Source organism: Kogia breviceps, chromosome 1 (assembly GCF_026419965.1).
Source record: "Kogia breviceps isolate mKogBre1 chromosome 1, mKogBre1 haplotype 1, whole genome shotgun sequence".
NCBI lineage: Eukaryota > Metazoa > Chordata > Mammalia > Artiodactyla > Physeteridae > Kogia > Kogia breviceps.
The window spans coordinates 127,429,213-127,454,084 of NC_081310.1; the positions used below are offsets into that span (position 1 = coordinate 127,429,213).

Consider the following 24,872-nt stretch of genomic DNA (forward strand, 5'->3'; position numbering starts at 1 on the left):
CGGTGGGGCTGACCCCATCTGCTGATGGACTGCATGTGGGCTCTCGGGGGCAGGGGCGATCCAGGCTGGCCTACAAGATCCTGCCACTGATGGAGGGAGGAGCACATTGAGAGGGGAGAGAATAACAATGAAGGGCATTTATTCAGCGAATTTACCCAACACCACTTGCTGAATAATCTGAGTCATCTGTTTTGTTCTTTGATCTGTCAGTGTTCGCCTGAGTACTGCTCTGGTTTAATTATTGTGACATTTTAATTTATTGTAATATCTGCTAGGGCAGTCATTACGATTTTTAAGATTTTGTTTTTTCTCATCTGTGTCTGCTTTCAGATGAGCTTTAGGGTCACTTCATCTTGGTGTGTCATCCTGTGTTGCTTTTGTTTTTTCTCCTCTTGTCCTGTCCCCATCCTAATGTCTTCCTGTGCCCTTCTGATCCCTTGTCACAAAGCCCTGTCTTTGTGGATTCCATCAAAGGGATCAGAACTGTATTTTATTCTATTTTCTTTAGAGAATAATTTGCAAGAGGTATTTTCCGCTTTTGAATATTCACAATGACCGATGTTCTCTTCCCCTTCCTCTGCCATATTCTTTCCTTATGCTTGCTTTTCCCCCTCTCTTAATATCTCTGCTTTCTCAGATTCCTCATGTTTAATCATTATAATTGCTTCATAGCACTGTGAGGATTAAATGAATTATTAAATATGGCAGGTCCTCAGAATGGTGCATGCACCCGGTAAGCACTTGTTAGCTTTAATAACCAATTCACAAAAAGAGCACGACTTGATAAGGTGAGAGTAGAAAAATGTTATTCTTCTAACCTTTGTCCCTTACAACATATGTGACAGATTCTGTAGCATTTCCTATCATTTTTAGGTATTAGAAATAGTGCCATTTTCAGGTATTTGAAGACCCAGGCCAGTCCAATATCCAAGTGAAGGCTGCCCCTGTGGCCCCCACTGCAATGCCCCCCTGTGCACCTGCAGGCTCTTTCCGTAGAGACTGCCTCACCCCACTTAGAAAGTCCTTTGGGGCACCTGATTTGAGCCTAGCTACTTTCAAGTTTCCACCTGGCCCCAGGAAACCTCACCACCCTCACTCTGCCATCAGTACAAGTTCATTGCTCCTGGTCTTCTCTCCACCCGTCTGTCAGAACAGTTTAAGCCAATCTTTTGCCTGCAGACTTTCCAGCCATAGGAGTCAGGTCCCTGTCCCTGAGTTTCCCAAATTCTCCCTGGACATTCTGTTCTGGTCCCTTGGTAACTCCTAGCCCTTGGATTTCTGTGGCTCAGGAAGCCTCCTGCCAGGTGTATGAGGCCAATGGTCCATCCTGGCCAGCAACCTACCTCTAGCAGTGCTTCTCTTGAAGGTCTCCTCCCAGGGTCTGGGTGGTGTTGCAGAAGTGGGAATGAGGGCTACACAGCGCTCCAACACCTCTCTCCAAAAACAAATCCCCTCTTCCAACCTTCTTCCCCATAATTCTTGCCTCCCTTGTGTAGCCTGGAGTGTGGGTCATTGACTAGGGGTTGCAGAATTCTTTTGAATTCTTCCGTCTTCTCTGTCCCATAGAGATGACATAATGAATCATATGGAAACTGCTACCTTTTCTCAGTTTCGGGTCTCCAGCTGAAATTCCAGTTAGGAAAATTCCCATTTTGTGTGCTGTTAGAGCTGTAATTACTATTATTTTTCAATAAGTGAGTGGTATCCAGATTCAATGTTTGCAAAGAGATGGGTATATGATTTCCCTCAGATGTGTGGGTTGAAGTGCACAGCCTAATCCCTGCCAGTCGGGGGGCGCTCATGAAAACCAGCCTTGCTGGACGGATGTGTGATCGTCCCCTGCCCTCGGTAATAATACTAATAGTGGACACTTCCTATCTGCCAATTACTGGTTAAGTGCTGTAAATATTTCAACTCATTTAATCCCCACTGCAAACCTCTGAGGTTGTTAGTTTGTTCCCATCTCCCCTATTATCAGCAGTTGCTTGTAAGGAGATACTTCTGACTAACATTAGTTATTTTTCCTTGGTGACCCTTTCCATTTTCTAAATGTAACAGAGGAGCCCTTTTAAATGTATTCACTTATCCACAGTCTAGTTCCAGAGAAAACTTGACAAGTGGTAGCTCTACTTTAAGGAGGGTACTATGTCAAATGGAAATGAAGTTACAAGAAGGTGGGAAAGTTTTGGAAACTCAAAAGCATCATACAATTCCAAGATATGATTATTATAATATTCAAGTTTTTAAAAAGTACTTCACATTGTAAATTATTTTTGGATTATCCACAATTCTATGTGGATAGTTAGCTGTCACTATGTTATTTAAACACCCCTAGTAATTGATGATTGCTGGTATAGGAAAGGGTGGCAGATTATCTCCCATGGCAGAATTTCACCCAGTGTTTGTGGTTGTGCAAAAGAACAGACCAAGACCAATTTTTTTTTTGGGGGGGGGTAGCAAAAGAAAACAAAGAAAAGTGAATTAATTGGTGTTCTTTTATACCTTGTCACCACTAAACAATCTTTTGAAATGATGCTCCCTCTGTTTTTGTTCCACTAATTTGTATATATCAATGTGATAATGTTAATCTATTTGCTAATGCAGTACATTAAAATATTTCCACATGCTTGTGCTTTTAATTGAGACCTAGGGTCTTACATGAGTAATTACATTGGAGGAGGCTATATATTTGGCTATAAGGAAAAAACAGGCGGTGATGAAATTGTTGGTGGCAAAAAGGCAAGGAAGGGAGTGAGCAAGCGACAAGCAGAAAGATGGACTGAGATGACCTCAAGTGAGAAAGAAAGAAGAGCTGAATTCACAGACTACTTCAAGGCCCCAAATTCCAGTGGTCAAGGGAAGACCAACAGAGTGATGGAATTCACGTCCAACAGAGAGGCTGAGGAAGAGGATGGGGGCTTCAGAGATTTAGGTTCCTTTTTGGTAGATTTTAAGATGGATGTGTCCTGTACCAAATCCTCCTCTCTTGCAAATTTCACAGTTCTAGTTTATTACAGTAAAACTTATATCTGTTTGTCTGTCTGTCGCTACACACTAGCTCCCACTTAATGACAGTTTACTATTTGTCAGGTTACCTAACTGAAATCCTGACAGTAATCCTAAAAGGTTGTTATTAGTATTCCCATTTTATTTATTTATTTACTTTATTTTATTTTTTTGTATTCCCATTTTAAAAGTAAGAGAACCAAAGCTCAGCAAAGACACAGACCTTGCTGTAGGTCTCTCATAGCTCATAAGCGGTAGAGACGGGACGAGTGCCCACGCATCAATTCATAGTCCTCTCTCTTGTGCACTGTTTGAATACATTATTCACTAGATGTTAAAATTCTATGAAATGAAAGCATTCGAATTTGAACCTTTGAATCTATAATTGGTATTTAGATACCACTGTATCTAAAGGCCTTTGAAATATAGAAAATTTCAGAAACTTAAATTGGGTAGAATCTCACTAGGTGTGTCCAACTGGTTGTTCTGACTCATAGTAAGCTAGGAAATCAGAGAAATGCCCTCTTGACTCCCATCAGAACAAGAGAAGAATGTAAAAAGGCATAATTTTTCTATTAAAATTGTGGAATAAGCCAAACAAATATATTGTCCATGGCATTAGAGGAAAGCAATTTTTGTTTCTGAAATTTAACTTACAACTTTTTTCTTCTCCATTTCCAGCTCCATTTCTTTCTTTTCTTTTTCCCGAATTTTTTTACGCTGTTCTACATATTCCAGATGCTTGACTTCTCTTTCAAAGTAGTGGCTTATACTTGATACCTGTTAGAAACACAGGCCCATGAGAGGGGGACCCACATGGAAGCTCCCATGTTCTTCACGAGGCTCTGAAGAATTTCTCTTGCTTGTAAGTTATTAGCTAGATTACCTGCTTTGGGATAATGCCCACAGGCCCACTATCAGAGGAACTAGCTAATTTGGGGGCTACTGGGCTAAGGTTTAGGGGCCTGAGAATTGGGGGATGGCAGGAAAGGAGTGGGATTGAAAGGAGAGAGCTGCAAAAAATTGCAATTTTGTAGGAGAAACGTTCAGGGATTGCTCCCATCCCCCTTCTTTCCTTCTCATTTTTAAGACTAAGGGAAGTTTCACATCATCAAACAAACTTGGAAAACCCAGATGAGGATGTCAATGGAAACCCTAAAGGGACTGGAAGCACAGCTGAGTTCCTGATCCCCTGGAGAGTTTAGCGTGTGGACATAAGAACAGAAGCAGGGAAGCCAGTAGAGACCTTGGGCAAGGCCACCAAGGGAAGGAAATTTTTTTGCCTACCAGTAACTAGGGTGATGTTGTTGGGACTTCCAACAGATTGTGATTGATATGTTTAATGTTGGTTGTATACATATTTATGTATTTCTACATATTGATCTTCTTTTTATAACCTAATTATTAACACTGCTTGAAACCCTTGGGTGGTGTGCATGGAGCGTCAGAAAACTGCCACTTCAGACCTGCTGCCTGCAGCACACCAAGCTGGGGAAGGATGGGTGGAGGCTGGCAATGGAGAGATGCATAAAAATGTCAGCTGGGCCCTCTGGGAAGGATATCACTGAAATAAGGGTCCCACGCTTAGGTTACAACGTGAAAATAACATCTTATGATTATGAATCCCCAAATCAATTCCACTCTGAATCTGGGCTTCATTTACATGGCCTTTCTTTTGCTGCATGCTTGTTTTTTTTCCCTAGCTTTAAGCCATTTATCTCATAAAACAGAAATACATCCCCTTTTTAAAAAAATTTTTTATTTTATATTGGAGCATAGTTGATTAACAATGTTGTGTTAGTTTCAGGGGTACAGCAAAGTGATCCAGTTATACATATACCTGTATCTATTTTTTTTTCAAATTCTTTTCCCATTTAGGTTAACATCCCCCTATTTTTGACTGCATGATTCTTTTGTTCTCTTATAGAGCAAAAATACTGTCATTTCTGAACATGTTTCTAAAACATGCCTCGGCAGTATCTGATCACGTAAATCCTCAAAGCCAAAAGTTACTAACCTCATTGGTGGAAGGGCGACTTAGTGTCCAAGGAATTTCCAATATATGCAATGTTCCATAATAATCAGCTATGGCTATAAATTGCTGCTTAGCTGAAAGATTTAAAAAATGGGGGAGGAAAAACAACTCTGCAATCAGAAAGCCACTTTAGAGGTTAAATATGTACTGTGTTTATGTTTTGTGATTTCCTAAAGGACCTGTTGTGGTTACAATGATCTTGGCATCTTCATCAGACCTTCATGACTGGAGACCATATTAACACGTAAAAGCCATTTTTCCAGTTGGTGAAATGAAGGCTGAGACCCTGAGTCTTTGTCAGCCACCCTGCTCACCCCCAGTCATGTTTTCTCAGCCTCTATATAAGGAGTGTGGCTTCTAGCTCTGACTGGATCCACTGGGCAGATTTGAGAAGAAAGCAGGGACAATACATGGAAGATTTAAAAAAAAAATCATGATGCCAATTTTCACCAAAGACATAGTAAGGGCTAAAGGATGCCATCATCCAGATGAATTTCAAAGACACAACCAGAACCAGTTTTCTTATTATAAAAACAAATTGCTTCCTTTGATCATTTAAAATGGATATAAAACACAAATGTGTTTGAAAATTTTAATTTTCTCTCTCATCAACTTTTTTCTTCTCATTTTCAGCAGGTCTGGTTCAAATTGCTAAATCCTAGACTTGTAATCCCTGGAGGTATACAAAAGCAATGTTTTGTAGCAAAGACGAGAAAGCACACTTTGGTGACACATACGGCCAAGTAGTATTAGTCAGACTCTGACACTCTTAGAGATTCTGAAGACTGTGTTTCTAAATGTAATGTTTCTTCTGAGAAAGAAATAAATAGAAAGACAATTTTATGCCTGCAAATCTTTGGAAACAAAGGGAAACTTCTTTGAAATGAAGCAAATATACACTGAATTTGGGTAGAAAGTATTACTTGGGTGAAACAGAGAAATTGGGACAAAGGATATAAATTACTTTTCCATCGACACATTCTTAAATTTCTGCTTGCTCTATTATACATTATCCTTTTCCTCTTAATTAGTTTAAAAGTTATAGTTTAAAGAAATATATGACCCTGCAGAGTCATTTGATCTCAAGAAGGAAACCGCTTGATATTGTCCAATGGAGGGCCATAAAGTGACAAAATATTGAAAATTTGTGACATAATGAAAAATTAAAGGTACAGAACTTATTCTATTTGGAAAAGAAGCAGCAAAAGGTAGCAAAGATTTAGGGTTCACCCTGTGATTTAGGGACCTGGAGAGGGTGAGAAGGATGCTTTTTATTGTGTGGTTTAAAATCAGCCTCTGCTTAACATACTAAAATGTGTCTCAGAAATAACTGTTGATAAAGAAAATAGTGAGAGAAACTCAGGTTGTATCCAAAATTTGAAAAGGGAAAGGAAGGGGAATGATGGGAAGGAAAGAGAAAGGAAGGGAAGAGATGGAATGGGAAGAAAAATCTTGAGAAGAAACATCAGAGGCTTTGCAGTTGAATGCCGAAATGTTCCTAAGCTAGCCCCAAAAGGCAAAATGACTTAGCTCATTCAGTAAGAATTAACATACCAGAAAAGGTCCAGGGTTTGATGTACGTGATCATAGTTACACAGATGTTTTGTGACTGGGCTGGTTCATGGGTTTTCTCCAGAAGGTCCCAGATATCGATGTATCCGTCTTCCCGGCCAATGTAAAAGACTCCAGGCCTTGTCAGGGACCAGTGCCCTGAGGTGTACCTTTTTGGTGCACTGGATGACTGAAGGAGGGGTCCAGTCTAAAAATAAATGAAAAAAAAAACCAAATTAAAAGCTTTTGTTATTATCTGAGAGATATTCACAATGATTGTTTAAAAGTAAAACTCAGATGGCTATGATCATGTAAAAGATCAAACCTTCCAATCGAGCTATTTATGGTTCTAATAATCCAACTGCTGCTAAATCCCATTGCTATTTGTATGGAGATTGATGGACACCAGATAAGTAAAGATTATAAGCAAATTTTGCCTATATCTTTATTTTCCTGTCAGGTGCCTGCTCACCATGGAAATAGCTCTGGTGGGCAGGAAAAGGGAATGAAAATCAATTCTATCTGTGAGCTGCATCCAAAGGCTTATTAATATTATTTGGGAGAGATTCTGGACCACCAAAGCAACATAAGATCATCTTATCTTTTCTCTATTTTGGGGTAATTTGCCTTCTTTGGGAGGTTTTCATAGGGACTGAAGATCAGAATGTGCTCTCTTCCTACCGTCGTGCTCCGCCTGGGCTCGTTCACCTACATACATCTGCGGGACTAAACTAAGTCATGGAGCTGCCTTCCACCCTCCCATACATGCAAACAAAACCTTCCTACAGGGAACAAAGAAGGTCACCAATTCACGGACTCCCTGAGGCAACAGGCCAAACCTGTTCTTGCTCAGCTCCTTCAGTTTTGGTGGATAACCAGGTTCCTGACCCCTGCATGGTCTTTGGACAATCTTGCCTAAATTTCTTTTGTCTTTCTCTTTAACTGCAAAACTAATGCTTGCTTGTTGTAAAAAAAAAAAAAAATGAGCATACAAAAGTACATTGTTATAAAGTAGAAGTCCTTTTGTGGATGGACACTTAAGGAGTTTTCAACTTTTTTCGATGACAAACTTGTACATATATTCAACACATTATCTTTTTGAGTATTCCTGTAAGTTAAGAGTCCCAGACATAAAAGGAAAAAAAAGTGTTAGGTCAAAGAATAAATATATTACAGCTCTGAAATACACATACACACACACACACACATATATATATACATACTTTTTTTACAGATTTTGATAATTTTCTTATCAAAGTAGCTAAGTAGCTCATGAGAAGGACATATCATACTGATTTTCCCATGCCCTTGCTTCACTAGATTTTACCGGTCTTTCTAGCTTTTGGCAGTTTAGCTTCTGTCTGCCTGGACCCAGGCCCAGTCCTAATCCGGACCACTGGATTCTTGGCACTGCCTCACCTTGACCCATGCACGTCTCTGCCTGCCTGGTGACGGACCCCTTAGCTTTCCTAGTCCCACTTTCTGAACCTGCTGACAAATTGCCCCGGTGCAAGAGCAGTGACAGACCCATTGCTTCTCCTTGGACTTTGTGCCATAATCAGCATCCCATCTTGTATTTTAAGCAGAGGGAAAAATATAAATCAAGGGAACTGCCCATGATATTCACGGTATTTCAAAGAAAAGACTGTTTGGTGTCAGAGAACAAAAGACTTGTAAATGTTTCCTTCCCTCAGGAAAGAAAAGCAAATGGTTGTGTTTTCCAAAGGCCTGTAGTGGTTCTGCTGACAGGCTGGGGCCCAGGCCATCTGTTCCAATTTCTCTAAAAAATGTCCCAAAGGCATTATTATGTCAGAACAGTCTGTTGTTCCTATTGTTTTTCTCAATAACAAAGGACCACACACCCATTCCTCCATTTTGCAGGCAACTTACCATAATACCTTCTTTCCAGATGGCCACGTTCCAACCCCCAACAGTGAGGATAATGTCCTTGTAAAAAGGTGATCTCTGAATGGTGTGGACACCTCCATCATGGACTGTGAAGAGGCTTATGGGCTTCTTTGCTGTTGGAGTGGAAAAGGCCATTTCACCTTTTATAACACTGTTTACATTCCTGCAATGAAGAATGGGCAGACCTCCGATGGACAGATAGGTCCCGATTAATGAGGTCCAAGAGTGGAGAACCAGAGGTCAGTTGGGGTGAATGACTCTGTCAAGGGACAGCTCCTCCTATTTTTTAAGGAAAGTCCAGGGAAATTCCCATCAAGGCTACTTTTCAGGCTCAAAGGAACACTTGCTGTTCTTATTCATTCACTCATTTATTAGTCTATCCGTTAGTCAATAGTATATATTGTTAGTCAATAAATAATTGTGGATTGTTTGTATGTAACAGGAACTGTAGATGGATGGGTAAACAATGATCTGTCCTCTTGGACCTTACAGCCCAGTGGAAAGACAGATACTCTACAAACAAATCCTAAGGTATATAATAAAAAAAAGGTGAAAAGTATTATGAAGTAAAAAATATCACAAGAAAGAATAACAAGGGACATTCGTAATTTAGGCTGAATGGTCAGAACAGGCTTCTCTGAAGATGAGTCATTTAGGCTTCAGTTCGGCACGGGAAGATTTTGGTGTGGAGTAGCATTCCACACAGAAGGAATAATACACACCAAAGTCCTGAGAAGTGTTTAGTGCATTTATTATTTTGAGGAAGGCAATAGGACTGGAGTCTGATAATCCCAGGGTGAGACATAGGAAACAAATGGAGACCAGGAGAGTCCAGACCTTGCAAAGCCTTGTTAGGAAAAACATTTAGATTACATTCTAAGTGTAATGTTTTTTAATGAGCCCTTTAGGCCTAGAGGACTATCTGATTGACATATGAAAGGATTCTCTGGTTGCTGTGGCGAGAATGGATCAGAGTCAGGTAAAAGCAAACAGGGGACACCATGGGAGGTTGTTGCTGTAGTTCTAGTGAGAGAGGATGGTGACTTGGATGAAGGTGAATGGAGGAGTGGATAATCAAGAAACACCTGCGGGCTTCCTTGGTGGCGCAGTGGTTGAGAGTCCGCCTGCCGATGCAGGGGACACGGGTTCATGCCCCGGTCCGGGAGGATCCCACATGACGCGGAGAGGCTGGGCCCGTGAGCCATGGCCGCTGAGCCTGCGCGTCCGGAGCCTGTGCTCCGCAATGAGAGAGGCCACAACAGTGAGAGGCCCGCGTACCGCGGAAAAAAAAAAAAAAAAAAAAGAAATGTTTGCAAGCTAGAGTTGACAGGAGGGGTGAGAGAGATGAGTGCTGAGAATGACAGCCAGGTTTCTGGTAAGAGCAACAGGCTCTCTGTACGTTCCATTTATTGCAACTGGAAAGACTAGAGGACCAGCAGGTTTGGATATTAAGATGAAGGCTCCCCCCCCACCCCCCACTGTCTCTGCCCCAGGCACCAGGGCCCTTCTGCTCCCCTGGTCTGTCTGCTCTGCCACGGCTTGGGTTTCCTCTCCCCGGTCCTGGGCTTTGGAGCTGGCTGCTCCTCATTCCTTACTGACCATACCCACAAGCCCCAGAGATGGCCATAAAAATATGTGCCTGTCCAGGCCAAACCACAATGTGTGGCTGTTTTATACTAAAACCACGAATTTACTCTGAAAGTTATCATATTAACAGCTATGTGAAGGCTGGATTTTTTTCCTCAGAACAACAATGTAACATTAAGCAGAAAAAAAAGCTACCATAATCTTGTAAAAAGCTGATACAGTGTCAAAGAGATACTTGTCCACCCATGTTCATAGCAGCATTATTTGCAATACTCCAAAGATAGAAGCAACCCAAGTGTCCATCAATGGATGAATGGATAAACAAAATGTGGTATATCCATACAATGGAATGTTATTCATCCTTCAAAAGGAAGGGAATTCTGACATCTGCTACAACAGGAATGAAAATTGAGTATATTATTTTAAGGGAAATAAGCCAGTCACAAAAAGGCAAATATTGGTACTTCCCCGGCAGTCCAGTGGTTAAGACTCTACCTGCCAATGCAGGAGGCACGGGTTAGATCCCTGGTTGGGGAACTAAGATTCCACATGCCGTGTGGTGTGGCCAAAAACTTAAGAAAAAAGGCAGATACTGTATGACTCCACTTCCACGAGGTACTTACAACAAGTACCTTCATAGAGATAGAAAGTAGAATGGTGGCGGCCAGGAGCTGAGGGGAAAGAGGAGTGGGGAGCTAGTGTTTAACAGGTACAGAGTCTCAGTTTCACAAGATGAAGAGTTCTGGAGATTGGTTGCACAACAATGTGAATGTACTTAATTCCCCTGAACTGTACTTAAAAATGGTTAAGATGTTAAATTTCTTGTTTATGTATATTTTTATCTCAATGTAAAAATTATTTGAAAAAAGTGTATACAGTAAAAATAAATAAATTTAAACATAGCTCTTCTAGGTTAAAAAAGACCAATTTTCCTCGAACCAAAGCTCCATCTTGAAGACAGCACAGAAGCCTTATTTCTAAGGGCACCTTGAAGTGATCTGGAGGATTTCTAGGAAGGCAGGAGACCCCTGGAAGCCAGCAGCTTTCTTCTTGCTGCTGCCTGTGTCCCTCAGATCCTGGTTTCGTCCTTGGTGAGCCGGGCTTTCCTACACGGCCTCACTCTGGTGAGCAGGGCTATCCAGGAGTCTAGAAGCCCTCTGCAAAATGTAATGACCACCAGTGATAGGAATATAGATAACCATCAAGATTTGTACTTTTAACATGTTAGAGGTTCTCAGCCCATATAACTTTTTCTTCCTTTTGTCCTTTGGAAGACCTTAGAGCCATTCAGCAGTAAATGGAGCTGTCCTTAAGTTATTAAATGAAATGCCAGAGCCCCCAGCCAGGTTATTATAAGAAACTTACAATAAACAAAACAGTAGTTTTCCAGAGCCATTATCTAATGAAGGATTTAGTATACTGATGTGGTTAGGAGCACAGACCGTCTGGGTTCAAACCCACAGAGTTGCTGTGAGGATTAATCCATGGAGAGTATTGAGCTCCTAACACATGACGTTTGCCAATTTGAGAGTTGAGTACATGAAATGATTATGTTAACTGTCATCATCATCAAATACATCAGCCTGTATTTCTTGGCTTGTCACTTAGATCATCTGTTTGATTTGGACTTCTTTATCACACACAGCTCAGTCAGGGTAATCTTTCAGAAGTTTCTTCTTAGAAAAGGAAATTCTCCTTCCTGTCTTGTTGTATATTTGAGATAAAAACATGGGGCTGCCAGCAGATCAAGAGAAAATGGCTCCCAGTATTTGCCTCATCTTTACCGAGGAAACCTCCATGGTGTTCATGAAACACGTCAGGCTGGTAGCTTCCAAGGAAAACACTGCCAGTTCACAGAATGTTAAGGAGGGCATGCAATTTACAGCATGTCTACACATTGACTTTCCCTGAACTTCAACCATTATCCAATGGGAGTAACAGTGTTATTTGGCTTTCCATATTACAAAATACTTGACTGGTAATTTTAAAGTATTAAAGTATTAAGATGACTTTAAAATAGCCTTTAAGTAGGTGGTTAGAGCTATTTCTCATTTTTTTGGAATGAATTAAATGTCAAGAAATTAACAGCAACTTCTCGTTTTCTTTCCCACTCACATCCCACTGGTCACAAAGTCCTGGCATGATGATTCGTATGTCTGTCTCTCCCTCTTGTATTTCCTCTGCTGGACATACTTCTCACCCTGCCTGTACATCAGTCCTCTCCATCTCTCCTCTAGTTGCAACTGGTCATCATACTTCCCACCCATTAATTAACCCCTGCTCTCCTGACAGAGTGATTTTCTGATTATACTGGTGGTACTAGGGTAAGGTCCACACGTTAGTAAAGCACTCAAGGCTCTTTGCCACCTGGACTCAAATGTCCTTCCTGGCACCTCTCCTGCTGTTGTTGCTCTCTCTATTACCATGCTTTGGCCAGAAGATCTCCCTGTTTCCTAATTGTGCACTGCTCTTCTGAGCTTCCATGTTTTTGCACTTGTTTGTCTTCCTACCCGGAATGCCTTTCTCCAGCTAGAAACTTGCAAACCACCCTTCAAGATCCAGCTCAGCCATATCTCTCTTCAGTGCGGCCTTTTCTTTTTTAAAATTTATTTATTTATTTATTTATGGCTGTGTTGGGTCTTTGTTTCTGTGTGAGGGCTTTCTCTAGTTGTGGCAAGAGGGGGCCACTCTTCATCGCGGTGCGCGGGCCTCTCACTGTCACGCCCTCTCTTTTTGTGGAGCACAGGCTCCAGATGCGCAGGGTCAGTAATTGTGGCTCACGGGCCCAGTTGCTCCGCGGCATGTAGGATCTTCCCAGACCAGGGCCCGAACCCATGCCCCTGCATTGGCAGGCAGATTCTCAACTACTGCGCCACCAGGGAAGCCCAGTGGGGTCTTTTCTTAACAGCCCTAAAGAGTTGGTCCCTCCCTGGTTTCCATGTCATTTTGTGTTCGTCTTTTTTTTCCAACCATAGCACTAATGACAGTGCATTGTCATCATTTGTTTCTGTGGTTGGCTTTTCCAACAGATCATGGAACCCCTTTGGGGGAGATGATATCTTATTCATCTTTGTATTCCCAGTGCCTGGCACATAGTAGATTCTCAATAATGATTTGATGAATGAATGAAAGAAAGAAAGAACAAACAAACATCAGTGAGGTACAAATGTAAAGCTCTTGGTTTTTAAGTTTATTGTCATTGATACTATAGATGGAATAAAATCCATTTAAAATAAATAACTCAACCTGTTTGTCATGGGCTGCCTCAAAAGCAGTTTAGGAAGCTGGCACCAGGGTAAGGCTCTAAGAAAATCTGAGACCAGGAGGAACCAGACAGTGTCCACCTGTGCATAACCAAGTCACGGCATCACGAGCTGAGTCATGGTCTCAGTTTGTGTCCCAGGGGTGTAGTGGACACTGCTGTCATGTATTATAGTGCCCGGCATGCAGCACGTGCACAATTAACATTCTTGAATGATTGAATAAATAGAAACATGAATAAGCATAAAAGTAGTTGAATGTTATTCGTTACATCCAATATATAATTTTGAGTTCAACTTTAAATTATGGAATTGGAAATGACTGGAAAATGGAAAATAGGTCTTAGTTCTACATGCACTTGATCCTCTTTTTGGGTCACATCTAATCTTCTCTCAATGCCTCACTCTTATTAATAACATACATTTGGGTCTCTAGGCCAGAGACCTATGTAAGAAAAGTAGGAGTGCTTCTGTTTCCAGATGAAAATGGCCACCCTGGAGGCAATGCTGACAAAACAAGCCTTCCAAGTTCTTAGGCAGACTCTAGCCTGCAGAACCAGCCTCAGTAGATAGAAGTGAAGAAGATGAAGTTTAAGGCAGAGATCTGAGCCCCAACAGCTGTCCACTGCAAGCGGTGGCTCTGACCTCAGGACTTCTGTCAGTCACTAGTACGTCCACTTGTCTCAGCCACCCACAGGATTGACCAGACCTTCTGCAAACCTAGCTTAGCTGCTCTGCCTCACTGGTCCATGGTGTTCTAGCAGTCCCAGGAGCTGCCTCTTCCTTATCTCATGGTTAGGTCTACACTTTGAAAAGTGGTTCAAATACATTTTCTTTTTTTTTTTTAGAGAATTATATTCCTTCTTTTTTTCTTAACATCTTTATTGGAGTATTATTGCTTTACATGGTTGTGTTAGTTGCTGCCGTATAACAAAGTGAATCAGCTATACGTATATATATATCCCCATATCCCCTCCCTCTTGTGTCTGCCTCCCACCCTCCCTATCCCACCTCTAGGTGGACACAAAGCACCGAGCTGATCTCCCTGTGCTATGCAGCTCCTTCCCACTAGCTAGCTATTTTACATTTGGTAGTGTATATATGTCCATGCCACTCTCTCACTTCATTCCAGCTTACCCTTCCCCCTCCCTGTGTCATCAAGTCCATTCTCTAGTCTGCATCTTTATTCCTGTCCCGCCCCTAGGTTCTTCAGAACCATTTAAAAAAATTTTTAGATTCCATATATATGTGTTAGCATATGGTATTTGTTTTCCTCTGACTTACTTCACTCTGTATGACAGACTCTAGGTCCATCCACCTCACTACAAATCACTGAATTTTGTTTCTTTTTATGGCTGAGTAATATTCCATTGTATATATGTGCCACATCTTCTTTGTCCATTCATCTGTTGATGGACACTTACGTTGCTTCCATGTCCTGGCTGTTGCAAATAGAGCTTCAGTGAATATTGTGGTACATGTCTCTTTTTGAATTATGGTTTTCTCAGGGTATATGTCCAGTAGTGGGATTGCAGGGTAGTATGGTAGTTCTATTTTTAGGTTTTTAAGGAACCTCCATACTGTTCTCCATAGTGGCCATACCAAAACTTCAAGAGGGTTCCCTTTCCTCCACACCCTCTCCAGCATTTATTGTTTGTAGATTTTTTTTTTTGCTGATGGCCATTCTGACTGGTGTGATGTGATACCTCATTGTAGTTTTTTTTTGTGTGTGTGTGTGTGGTACGCTGGCCTCTCACTGTTGTGGCCTCTCCCGTGGCAGAGCACAGGCTCCGGACGCACAGGCTCAGCGGCCATGGCTCATGGGCCCAGCTGCTCCGTGGCATGTGGGATCTTCCTGGACTGTGGCATGAACCCGTGTCCCCTGCATCAGCAGGCGGACTCTCAACCACTGCGCCACCAGAGAAGCCCCCTCATTGTAGTTTTGATTTGCATTTCTCTAATGATTAGTGATGTTGAACATCCTTTCATGTGTTTGTTGGCAATCTTCTTTGGAGAAATGTCTATTTAGGTTTTCTGCCCATTTTTGGATTAGGTTGTTTGTTTTTTCGATATTGAGCTGCATGAGCTGCTTGTATATTTTGGAGATTAGTCCTTTGTCAGTTGCTTCATTTGCAAATATTTTCTCCCATTCTGAGGGTTGTCTTTTTGTCTTTTTTATGGTTTCCTTTGCTATGCAAAAGCTTTTAAGTTTCATTAGGTCTCATTTGTTTATTTTTGTTTCTATTTCCATTTCTCTAGGAGGTGGGTCAGAAAGGATTTTGCTGTGACTTATGTCATAGAGTGTTCTGCCTATGTTTTCCTCTAAGAGTTTTATAGTGTCTGGCCTTACATTTAGGTCTTTAATCCATTTTGAGTTCATTTTTGTGTATGGTGTTAGGGAATGTTCTAATTTCATTCTTTTACATGTAGCTGTCCAGTTTTTTCATGCCATGATAAAATCCAAAGCTTTAAAGTAAGTTGTTGTAATTGTAGTGCACCCCAAGGCTCTGAGCTTTGACAGAGAACTTTGCTTATTGGGGAGCCTGATCTATTAACACTGATCCTTGCTCACACCTGGGTGTGTCCCTCACACCTCTGTTCATCTGCCCAGAGTCTGGGCCCGGGAGCAGGGGAACACGTGGGCACAACCAGTCCCAGCCCCAAAGGAGGGCCCTAGAGTTAACTTCTCCCATACAGGGCTGAGGTCTTCAAGATCATGGTAAACTTAGCTTATAATTTCATGCTGACTCAGAATTTCCACATAGCTACTGGGTTATTGAATTATTGAAACAGCATTGTTATTTTAAAATTGAATTGTCCAAGGGTCTCTGTAATTTAAGTATCAATACAACAGTGCTCCTCAAATTTCGGTGTGAAAACAAATCACCTGGAGAATTGTATTAAAATCTGTATTCAGATTCAGCAGGTCTGGGGTAGGATCCAAGATTTTGTTTTTCTAACAAGCTCCCAGGTGACAACTGTGCTGCTTGTCCGAAGCCCTCACTTTGAGTAACAAGTGTAGAGTCAGAACCTCAGGTGCCCTCTCTCCCATTAGCAAGGACACAGTTACTCGTACTTTGTAAAAAAGAAATAAATTATTAATAACAGAGCAATCATCAAAACTTACTCATAAATCGGCCAGTTTCAGGGTCTCTTTCCATTTTCCAATCTGTGTATATCACTTCACCTTCCTAAAAATATTATAGGTTCCTGATGAGACAACTCAAGAGACAAAAGTCCTCTTATTCATGTGCTAAGACTGACCACGACCCAAACAAACGCAAAGTAACAGGTCAATTTAATCAAATGATAATTTGGTGCAGTGTGGGAAGGCTCAAAATGATTACTCGATTTTATATTAAACAAAAAAATGAATTTGTTGAGTTTTTATCTACACACATTGATGGGGAGAACACAGGCAATTACGAAGCTATTCTAGGTACACAAGTTCCAACTGCTGGGTTTCCAAAGTCATTGTTAACAAAAAATGGTCCCAATAGACTGAAAGCTCCAGAAGGAGAGGGATCTAGTCCAGCTTATTCAGTGATTTGTTCTCAGCATGTTACAAAGTCAGTACTTAATAAATATTCATGGAATAAGAGAGAAAGAGGGAATATATATGGTACTCATCATCTTTGAAAGTTGAGAAGAGGAAACAGAATTCTAGCCAAATGACATCACAAGTAATATGTATTCCAGTTCTACTTATGGCCATTTTAAGGAGAAGAGAAAGAAGAGGGACCTGGTGTAAACAGGAGGCAGAAATTGCCACACAAAGGGGAAAGACAGACAGAACCAGTGAATGAAGAGGTGGGAGAGGTTCAGAAAAAAAATTTAGTTCCAGGTCACCATCTTATAAATGTAAAACCCAGATGCAATCTCCTAATCCCAATGTTTTTTTTCACTAAATAATAAGAGGAAAACACAGATAAGGGTACATATTAAGATGAGTTAAGAGGACTCAGAGGAAGGGATGGATTGGGATGCAGAGGTGAGAGAGAGGAGATGGGAAAACATTTGATTTATGCAAAGTGAAGGACAATCTCATGGGACCAGGGCCACTCATTCATTCACTCATCTGTGCTTTCATTCATCCATATCAACTCATTTAACAAACAAGGACTGCGTGTGGCACTGGAAATTCAGAGTCTGAGGACAAGCCCTCCCCCACCCTTGGTACACAGTCTAAGGGAGCAGACAGCCTGGGATGCATCTACTGTTCACCTCTAGCCCATCGCCTGTGGCACATCACCCTTGAAGTTACCATTTCCTGAGCACTCAGTGCTGCTGGAGTTGTTAGGAGCTTTACGTACATGACCCCAGCCCTCACCAAAGTCCTGTAAGAGAGTTAATATTTCCTGGCTCTCACAGCTGGCATGTGGAACTCTGAAACTGAACCGAGTCATGGGAATAATTTGCACCAGGTTAATAAATATGTGTTGAGTGGTGATTACATCACCAGCCACTTGGCTAGAAACCTTCACATGCCTCTCCATCCGGTTACCTAGTTCCGACAATTCCACTGCCCCCATGCCTGTGTGACATTCTCGGCCCCACTGCTCAGGCCCTCTTCACCACTGGGTGGGCCCACCTGAGATCAGTCTACCAGGTCTCTCTGCCTCCAGGGCTCCACTCCCCCCCGCTTCAGCCCTGAGCCGGCCAACCTAGATCCCAGAGACGCATCCCTTAAACTCTCTATCCAAAGTACAAGGATCAGTCAGCCACGTCAGGGGTTGGTAGGAGAGCGTCCAACTGGATGTCAGCATCGCAAGGGCAGGGAATTTTGGATGTCTGTTCTCTGCTATATTCCATGGGCCAAGAACAGTGCTTGGTATACATTAAATGTTCAATAAATATCTGCTGAATAATGAATGACATTCACTCCAAGGAGTGCAAGGACTTGAAAGGCAGGAAAGAGTTCGGTAAGAAGAATGAGAGAAAAAATCAGAGCAGACAGAGAGAGTGAGTAGACTGGTTCAGATGGGGGTGGAGAGAGAGAAAGGGGCCAAATGATGCAGAATCTTACATCATTTGGTGTAAGGAGTTTGGATTTTTCATGTGTCACTAAGTAGTCACTAAAGAGGAGTTTAAGCAGAGGGTGTCATGCTTTAATTTCTGTTTTAAAATTTTGTGGTCATTTCTTTTTCTAAAGCTATCATCCTTGGCTTACAAAACTTTGGTGTGCACAGAGACAATATTATATGAATCCACTTACAGGAGGTACCTAGAACAGTGAAATTCATTGAGACAGAAAGTAGAATGGTGGTACCAGGAGTGGGAGGCAGTAGAGAATGGAGAGTTACTGCTTTAATTGCTACAGAAGTTTAATTTCGGAAAATGAAATAGCTCTCAAGATGGATGGTGGTGATAGCTACTCAATGATATGAATGTACTTAACACCACTGAACTGTACACTTAAAAATGGTTAAGGGGGACCTTCAAGATGGCGGAGGAGTAAGACGTGGAGATCACCTTCCTCCCCCAAAATACATCAAAAATACTTGTACATGGGCAACAACTCCTACAGAACACCTACTGAACACTGGCAGAAGACCTCAGACTACCCAAAAGGGTCTTGGTGCTCCAGCCGGGTGTCAAACCTGAGCCTCTGAGGTGGGAGAGCTGAGTTCAAGACACTGGACCACCAGAGACCTCCTGGCCCCACATAATATCAAATGGTGAGAGCTCTCCCAGATATCTCCATCTCAACATTAAGACCCAGCTCCACTCAATGACCAGCAAGCTCCAGTGCTGGAAACCCTATGCCAAACAACTAGCAAGACAGGAACACAACCCCACCCATTAGCAGAGAGGCTGCCTAAAATCATACTAAGTTCACAGACACCCCAAAACACACCACCAAATGCAGTAATGCCCAACAGAAAGACAAGATACAGCCTCACCCACCAGAACACAGGCACCAGTCCCCTCCACTAGGAAGCTTACACAACCCACTGAAGCAACCTTACCCACTGGGGGCAGACACCAAAAACAATGGGAAATACATACCTGCAGCTTGTGAAAAGGAGACCCCAAACAAAGTAAGCTAAGCAAAATGAGAAGACAGAAAAATACACAGCAGATGAAGGAGCAAGGTAAATACCCACGAGACCAAACAAATGAAGAGGAAATAGGCAGTCTACCTGAAAAAGAATTCAGAAATGATAGTAAAGATGATCCAACATCTTGGAAATAGAATGGAGAAAATACAAGAAATGTTTAACAAGGACCTAGAAGAACTAAAGAGTAAACAAACAATGATGAACAACACAATAAATGAAATTAAAAATTCTCTAGAAGGAATCAATAGCAGAATAACTGAGGCAGAAGAATGGACATGTGACCTGGAAGATAAAGTAGTGGAAATAACTACTGCACAGTAGAACAAAGACAAAAGCATGAAAACAATTGAGGATAGTCCCAGCGACCACTAGGACAACATTAAACACACCAACATTCGAATTATAGGGGTCCCAGAAGAAGAAGAGACAAAAAAAGACAGAGAAAATATTTGAAGAGATTATAGTTGAAAACGTCCCTAATATGAGAAAAGAAAAAGTCAATCAAGTCCAGGAAGTGCAGAGAGTGTCATACATGAAAACTCCAAGGAGAAACATGACAACACACATATTAATCAAACTATCAAAAATTAAATACAAAGAAAAAATGTTAAAAGCAGCAAGGGAAAAGCAACAAATAACATACAAGGGAATCCCCATAAGGTTAACAGCTGATCTTTCAGGAGAAACTCTGCAAGACAGAAGGGAGTTGCAGGACATATTTAAAGTGATGAAAGGGAAAAACCTATAACCAAGATTACTCTACCCAGCAAGGATCTCATTCAGATTCAACGGAGAAAAAAAAACTTTACAAACAAGCAAAAGCTAAGAGAATTCAGCACCACCAAACCAGCTTTACAACAAATGTTAAAGGAACCTCTTTAAGCAGGATACAGAAGAGAAGGAAAAGACCTACAATAAAAAACCCAAAACAATTAAGAAAATGGTAATAGGAACATACATATCGATAACTACTTTAAATGTAAATGGATTAAATGCTCCAACCAAAATATACAGACTGGCTGAATGGATACAAAAATAAGACACATATATATGCTGTCTACAAGAGACCCATTTTAAACCTAGGGACACATACAGACTGAAAGTGAGGGGATGGAAAAAGATATTCCATGCAAATGGAAATCAAAAGAAAGCTGGAGTAGCAATTCTTATATCAGACAAAATAGACTTTAAAATAAAGACTATTACAAGAGACAAAGAAGGACACTACATAATGATCAAGGGATCAATTCAAGAAGAAGATGTAACAATTGTAAATATTTATGCACCCAACATAGAAGCACCTCAATACATAAGGCAAGTGCTAACAGCCATAAAAGGGGAAACTGACAGTAACACAATCATAGTAGGGGACTTCAACACCCTGCTTTCACCAAGGGACAGATCATCCAAAATGAAAATAAATAAGGAAACTCAAGTTTTAAATGATACATTAAACAAGATGGACTTAATTGATATTTATAGGATATTCCATCCAAAAACAACAGAATACACTTTCTTCTCAAGTGCTCATGGAACATTCTCCAGGATAGATCATATCTTGGGTCACAAATCAAGCCTTGGTAAATTTAAGAAAATTGAAACTGTATCAAGTATCTTTTCCAACCACAATGCTATGAGACTAGATATCAATTATAGGAAAAAATCTGTAAAAAATACAAACATATGGAGGCTAAACAATACGCTACTAAAAAACCAAGGGATCACTGAAGAAATCAAACAGGAAATCAAAACATACCTAGAAACAAATGACAATGAAAACATGACGACCCCAAACCTATGGGATGCAGCAAAAGCAGTTCTAAGAGGGAAGTTTACAGCAATACAATCCTACCTCAAGAAACAAGAAACATCTCAAATAAACAATGTAAGCTTACACCTAGAGCAATTAGAGAAAGAAGAAAAAAACGACCCCAAAGTTAGCAGAAGGAAAGAAATCATAAAGATCAGATCAGAAATAAATGAAAAAGAAATGAAGGAAATGATAGCAAAGATCAATAAAACTATAAGCTAGTTCTTTGAGAAGATAAACAAAATAGATAAACCATTAGCCAGACTCATCAAGAAAAAACGGGAGAAGACTCAAATCAATAGAACTAGAAATGGAAAAGGAGAAGTATAAACAACACTGCAGAAATACAAAGGATCATGAGATATTACTGCAAGCAACTACATGCCAATAAAATGGACAACCTGGAAGAAATGGACAAATTCTTAGAAATGCACAACCTTCTGAGACTGAACCAGGAAGAAATAGAAAATATAAACAGACCAATCACAAGCACTGAAATTGCAACTGTGATTTAAAATTTTCCAACAAACAAAAGCCCAGGACCAGATGGCTTCCCAGGCGAATTCTATCAAACATTTAGAAAAGAGCGAACACCTATCCTTCTCAAACTCTTCTAAAAGATAGCAGAGGGAGGAACACTCCCAAACTCATTCCTCGAGGCCACCATCATCCTGATACCAAAACCAGACAAAGATGTCACCAAAAAAGAAAACTAGAGGCCAATATCACTGATGAACATAGACGCAAAAATCCTCAACAAAATACTAGCAAACAGAATCCAACAGCACATTAAAAGGATCATACACCATGATCAAGTGGGGTTTATCCCAGGAATACAAGAATCCTCAATATATGCAAATCAATCAATGTGATAAACCATATTAACAAATTGAAGGAGAAAAACCATATTGTCATCTCAATAGATGCAGGAAAAGCTTTCGACAGAATTCAACACCCATTTATAATAAAGACCCTCCAAAAAGTAAGCTAGAGGAAACTTACCTCAACATAATAAAGGCCATATATGACAAACCCACCGCCAACATCGTTCTCAATGGTGAAAAGCTGAAACCATTTCCACGAAGATCAGGAACAAGACAAGGTTGCCCACTCTCACCAATATTATTCAACATAGTTTTGGAACTTTTAGTCTCAGCAATCAGAGAAGAAAAAGAAATAAAAGGAATCCAAATCGGAAAAGAAGAAGTAAAACTGTCACTGTTTGCAAATGACATGATACTATACATAGAGAATCCTAAAGATGCTACCAGAAAACTACTAGACCTAATCAATAAATTTGGTAAAGTAGCAGGATACAAAATTAATGCACAGAAATCTCTTGCATTCCTATACACTAATGATGAAAAATCTGAAAGAGAAATTAAGGAAACACTCTCATTTACCACTGCAACAAAATGAATAAAAACCTAGGAATAAACCTACCTAAAGAGACAAAAGACCTGAACACAGAAAACTATAAGACACTGATGAAAGAAATTAAAGGTGATACAAACAGATGGAGAGATATACCACGTTCTTGGACTGGAAGAATCAACATTGTGAAAATGACTATACTACCCAATGCAATCTACAGATTCAGTGCAATCCCTATCAAACTACCAATGGCATTTTTCACAAAACTAGAACAAAAAATTTCACAATTTGTGTGGAAACACAAAAGACCCTGAATAGCCAAAGCAATCTTGAGAAAGAAAAATGGAGCTGGAGGAATCAGGCTCCCTGTCTTCAGATTACACTACAAAGCTACAGTAATCAGGACAGTATGATACTTGCACAAAAACAGATAAAGAGGTCAATGGAACAGAATAGAAAACCCAGAGATAAAACCATGCACATATGGTCATGTTACCTTTGATAAAGGAGGCAGGAATATACAATGGAGAAAATCCAGCCTCTTCAATAAGTGGTTCTGGGAAAACTGAACAGCTACATGTAAAAGAATGAAATTAGAACACTCCCTAACACCATACACAAAAATGAACTCAAAATGGATTAAAGACCTAAATGTAAGGCCAGACACTATAAAACTCTTAGAGGAAAACATAGGCAGAACACTCTATGACATAAATCACAGCAAGATCCTTTTTGACCCACCTCCTAGAGAAATGGAAATAAAAACAAAAATAAACAATTGGGACCTATTGAAACTTAAAAGCTTTTGCACAACAAAGGAAACCATAAAAAAGACAACCCTCAGAATGGGAGAAAATATTTGCAAATGAAGCAACTGACAAAGGACTGATCTCCAAAATATACAAGCAGCTCATGCAGCTCAATATCAAAAAAACAAGCAACCCAATTCAAAAATGGGAAGAAGACCTAAATAGACCTTTCTCCAAAGAAGATATACAGATTGCCAACAAACAGGTGAAAGGATGCTCAACGTCACTGATCATTAGAGAATGCAAATCAAAACTGCAATGAGGTATCACCTCACACTGGTCAGAATGGCCATCATCAAAAAATCTAGAAACAATAAATGCTGGAGAGGGTGTGGAGGAAAGGGAACCCTCTTGCACTGTTGGTGGGAATGTAAATTGATACAGCCACTATGGAGAACAGTATGGAAGTTCCTTACAAAACTAAAAATAGAACTACCATATGACTCAGCAATCCCACCACTGGGCATATACCCTGAGAAAACCATAATTCAAAAAGAGACATGTACCACAATGTTCACTGAAGCTCTATTTGCAACAGCCAGGACATGGAAGCAACATAAGTGTCCATTAACAGATGAATGGATAAAGAAAATGTGGCACATATATAGAATGGAATATTACTCAGCCATAAAAAGAAACGAAATTGAGTTATTTTTAGTGAGGTGGATGGACCTAGAGACTGTCATACACAATGAAGTAAGTAAGAGAAAAACAAATACCGTATGGTAACACATATATATGTAATCTCCAAAAAAAATAAAAAGGTTCTGAAGAACCTAGGGGTAGGATAGGAATAAAGACACAGATGTAGAGAAAGGAGTTGCAGACATGGGAAGGGGGAAGGGCAAGCTTGGATGAAATGAGAGAGTGGCATGGACATATATACACTACCAAATGTAAACTAGATAGCTAGTGGAAAGCAGCCGTATAGGACAGGGAGATCAGCTTAGTGCTTTGTGTCCACCTAAAAAGGTGGGATAGGGAGGGTGGGAGGGCGATGCAAGAGGAAAGGGATATATGTATATGTATAGCTGATTCACTTTGTTATGCAGCAGCAATTACACAACCATATAAAGTAATTATACTCCAATAAAGATATTAAAAAATAAGAAAGAAAATTTATGGATTATGCAGCCCCCCCAAATGGTTAAGTTGGTAAATTTCATGCTTGTGCATTTTTTGTCATTATTGTTATTATGTTCAGTTGTTATTTATCTTTTGAACTGAGTGAGTTTTTCACTCTCTTTCCTACTAGATTGTTCTGCCCTAACAAAGCAACATATCTTCTTAGTAAATCTCTAACACTTCGCATGGTTTCCTCCGTACGGTATAGGTGTTTGATAAATATTTGCAGACTGATCAAAAAATTATTAGTAAAAAGATTCATACCTAATTTTATAGACTTTTCCACTTTTGTTCAGGAACATCTCAAATATGAAGCTATGAGGCACTGAGGTTAAAACTTTTAAA

At 40.4% G+C, this 24,872-nt stretch overlaps 1 protein-coding gene across 1 annotated transcript in view; it reads right to left on the minus strand.

Moving 5' to 3' along the window:
* DNAI3 (dynein axonemal intermediate chain 3) overlaps positions 1–24,872 on the minus strand; it is a 79,243-nt gene that overhangs the window by 593 nt on the left and 53,778 nt on the right. Inside the window, exons 17-21 of the mRNA XM_059075512.1 lie at positions 16,475–16,538; positions 8,483–8,613; positions 6,596–6,800; positions 5,024–5,115; positions 3,664–3,786 (exon numbers count right to left, since the gene is read on the minus strand). Coding sequence (XP_058931495.1) covers positions 3,664–3,786; positions 5,024–5,115; positions 6,596–6,800; positions 8,483–8,613; positions 16,475–16,538 — 615 coding nt within the window. The remainder of the gene's footprint in view (positions 1–3,663; positions 3,787–5,023; positions 5,116–6,595; positions 6,801–8,482; positions 8,614–16,474; positions 16,539–24,872) is intronic.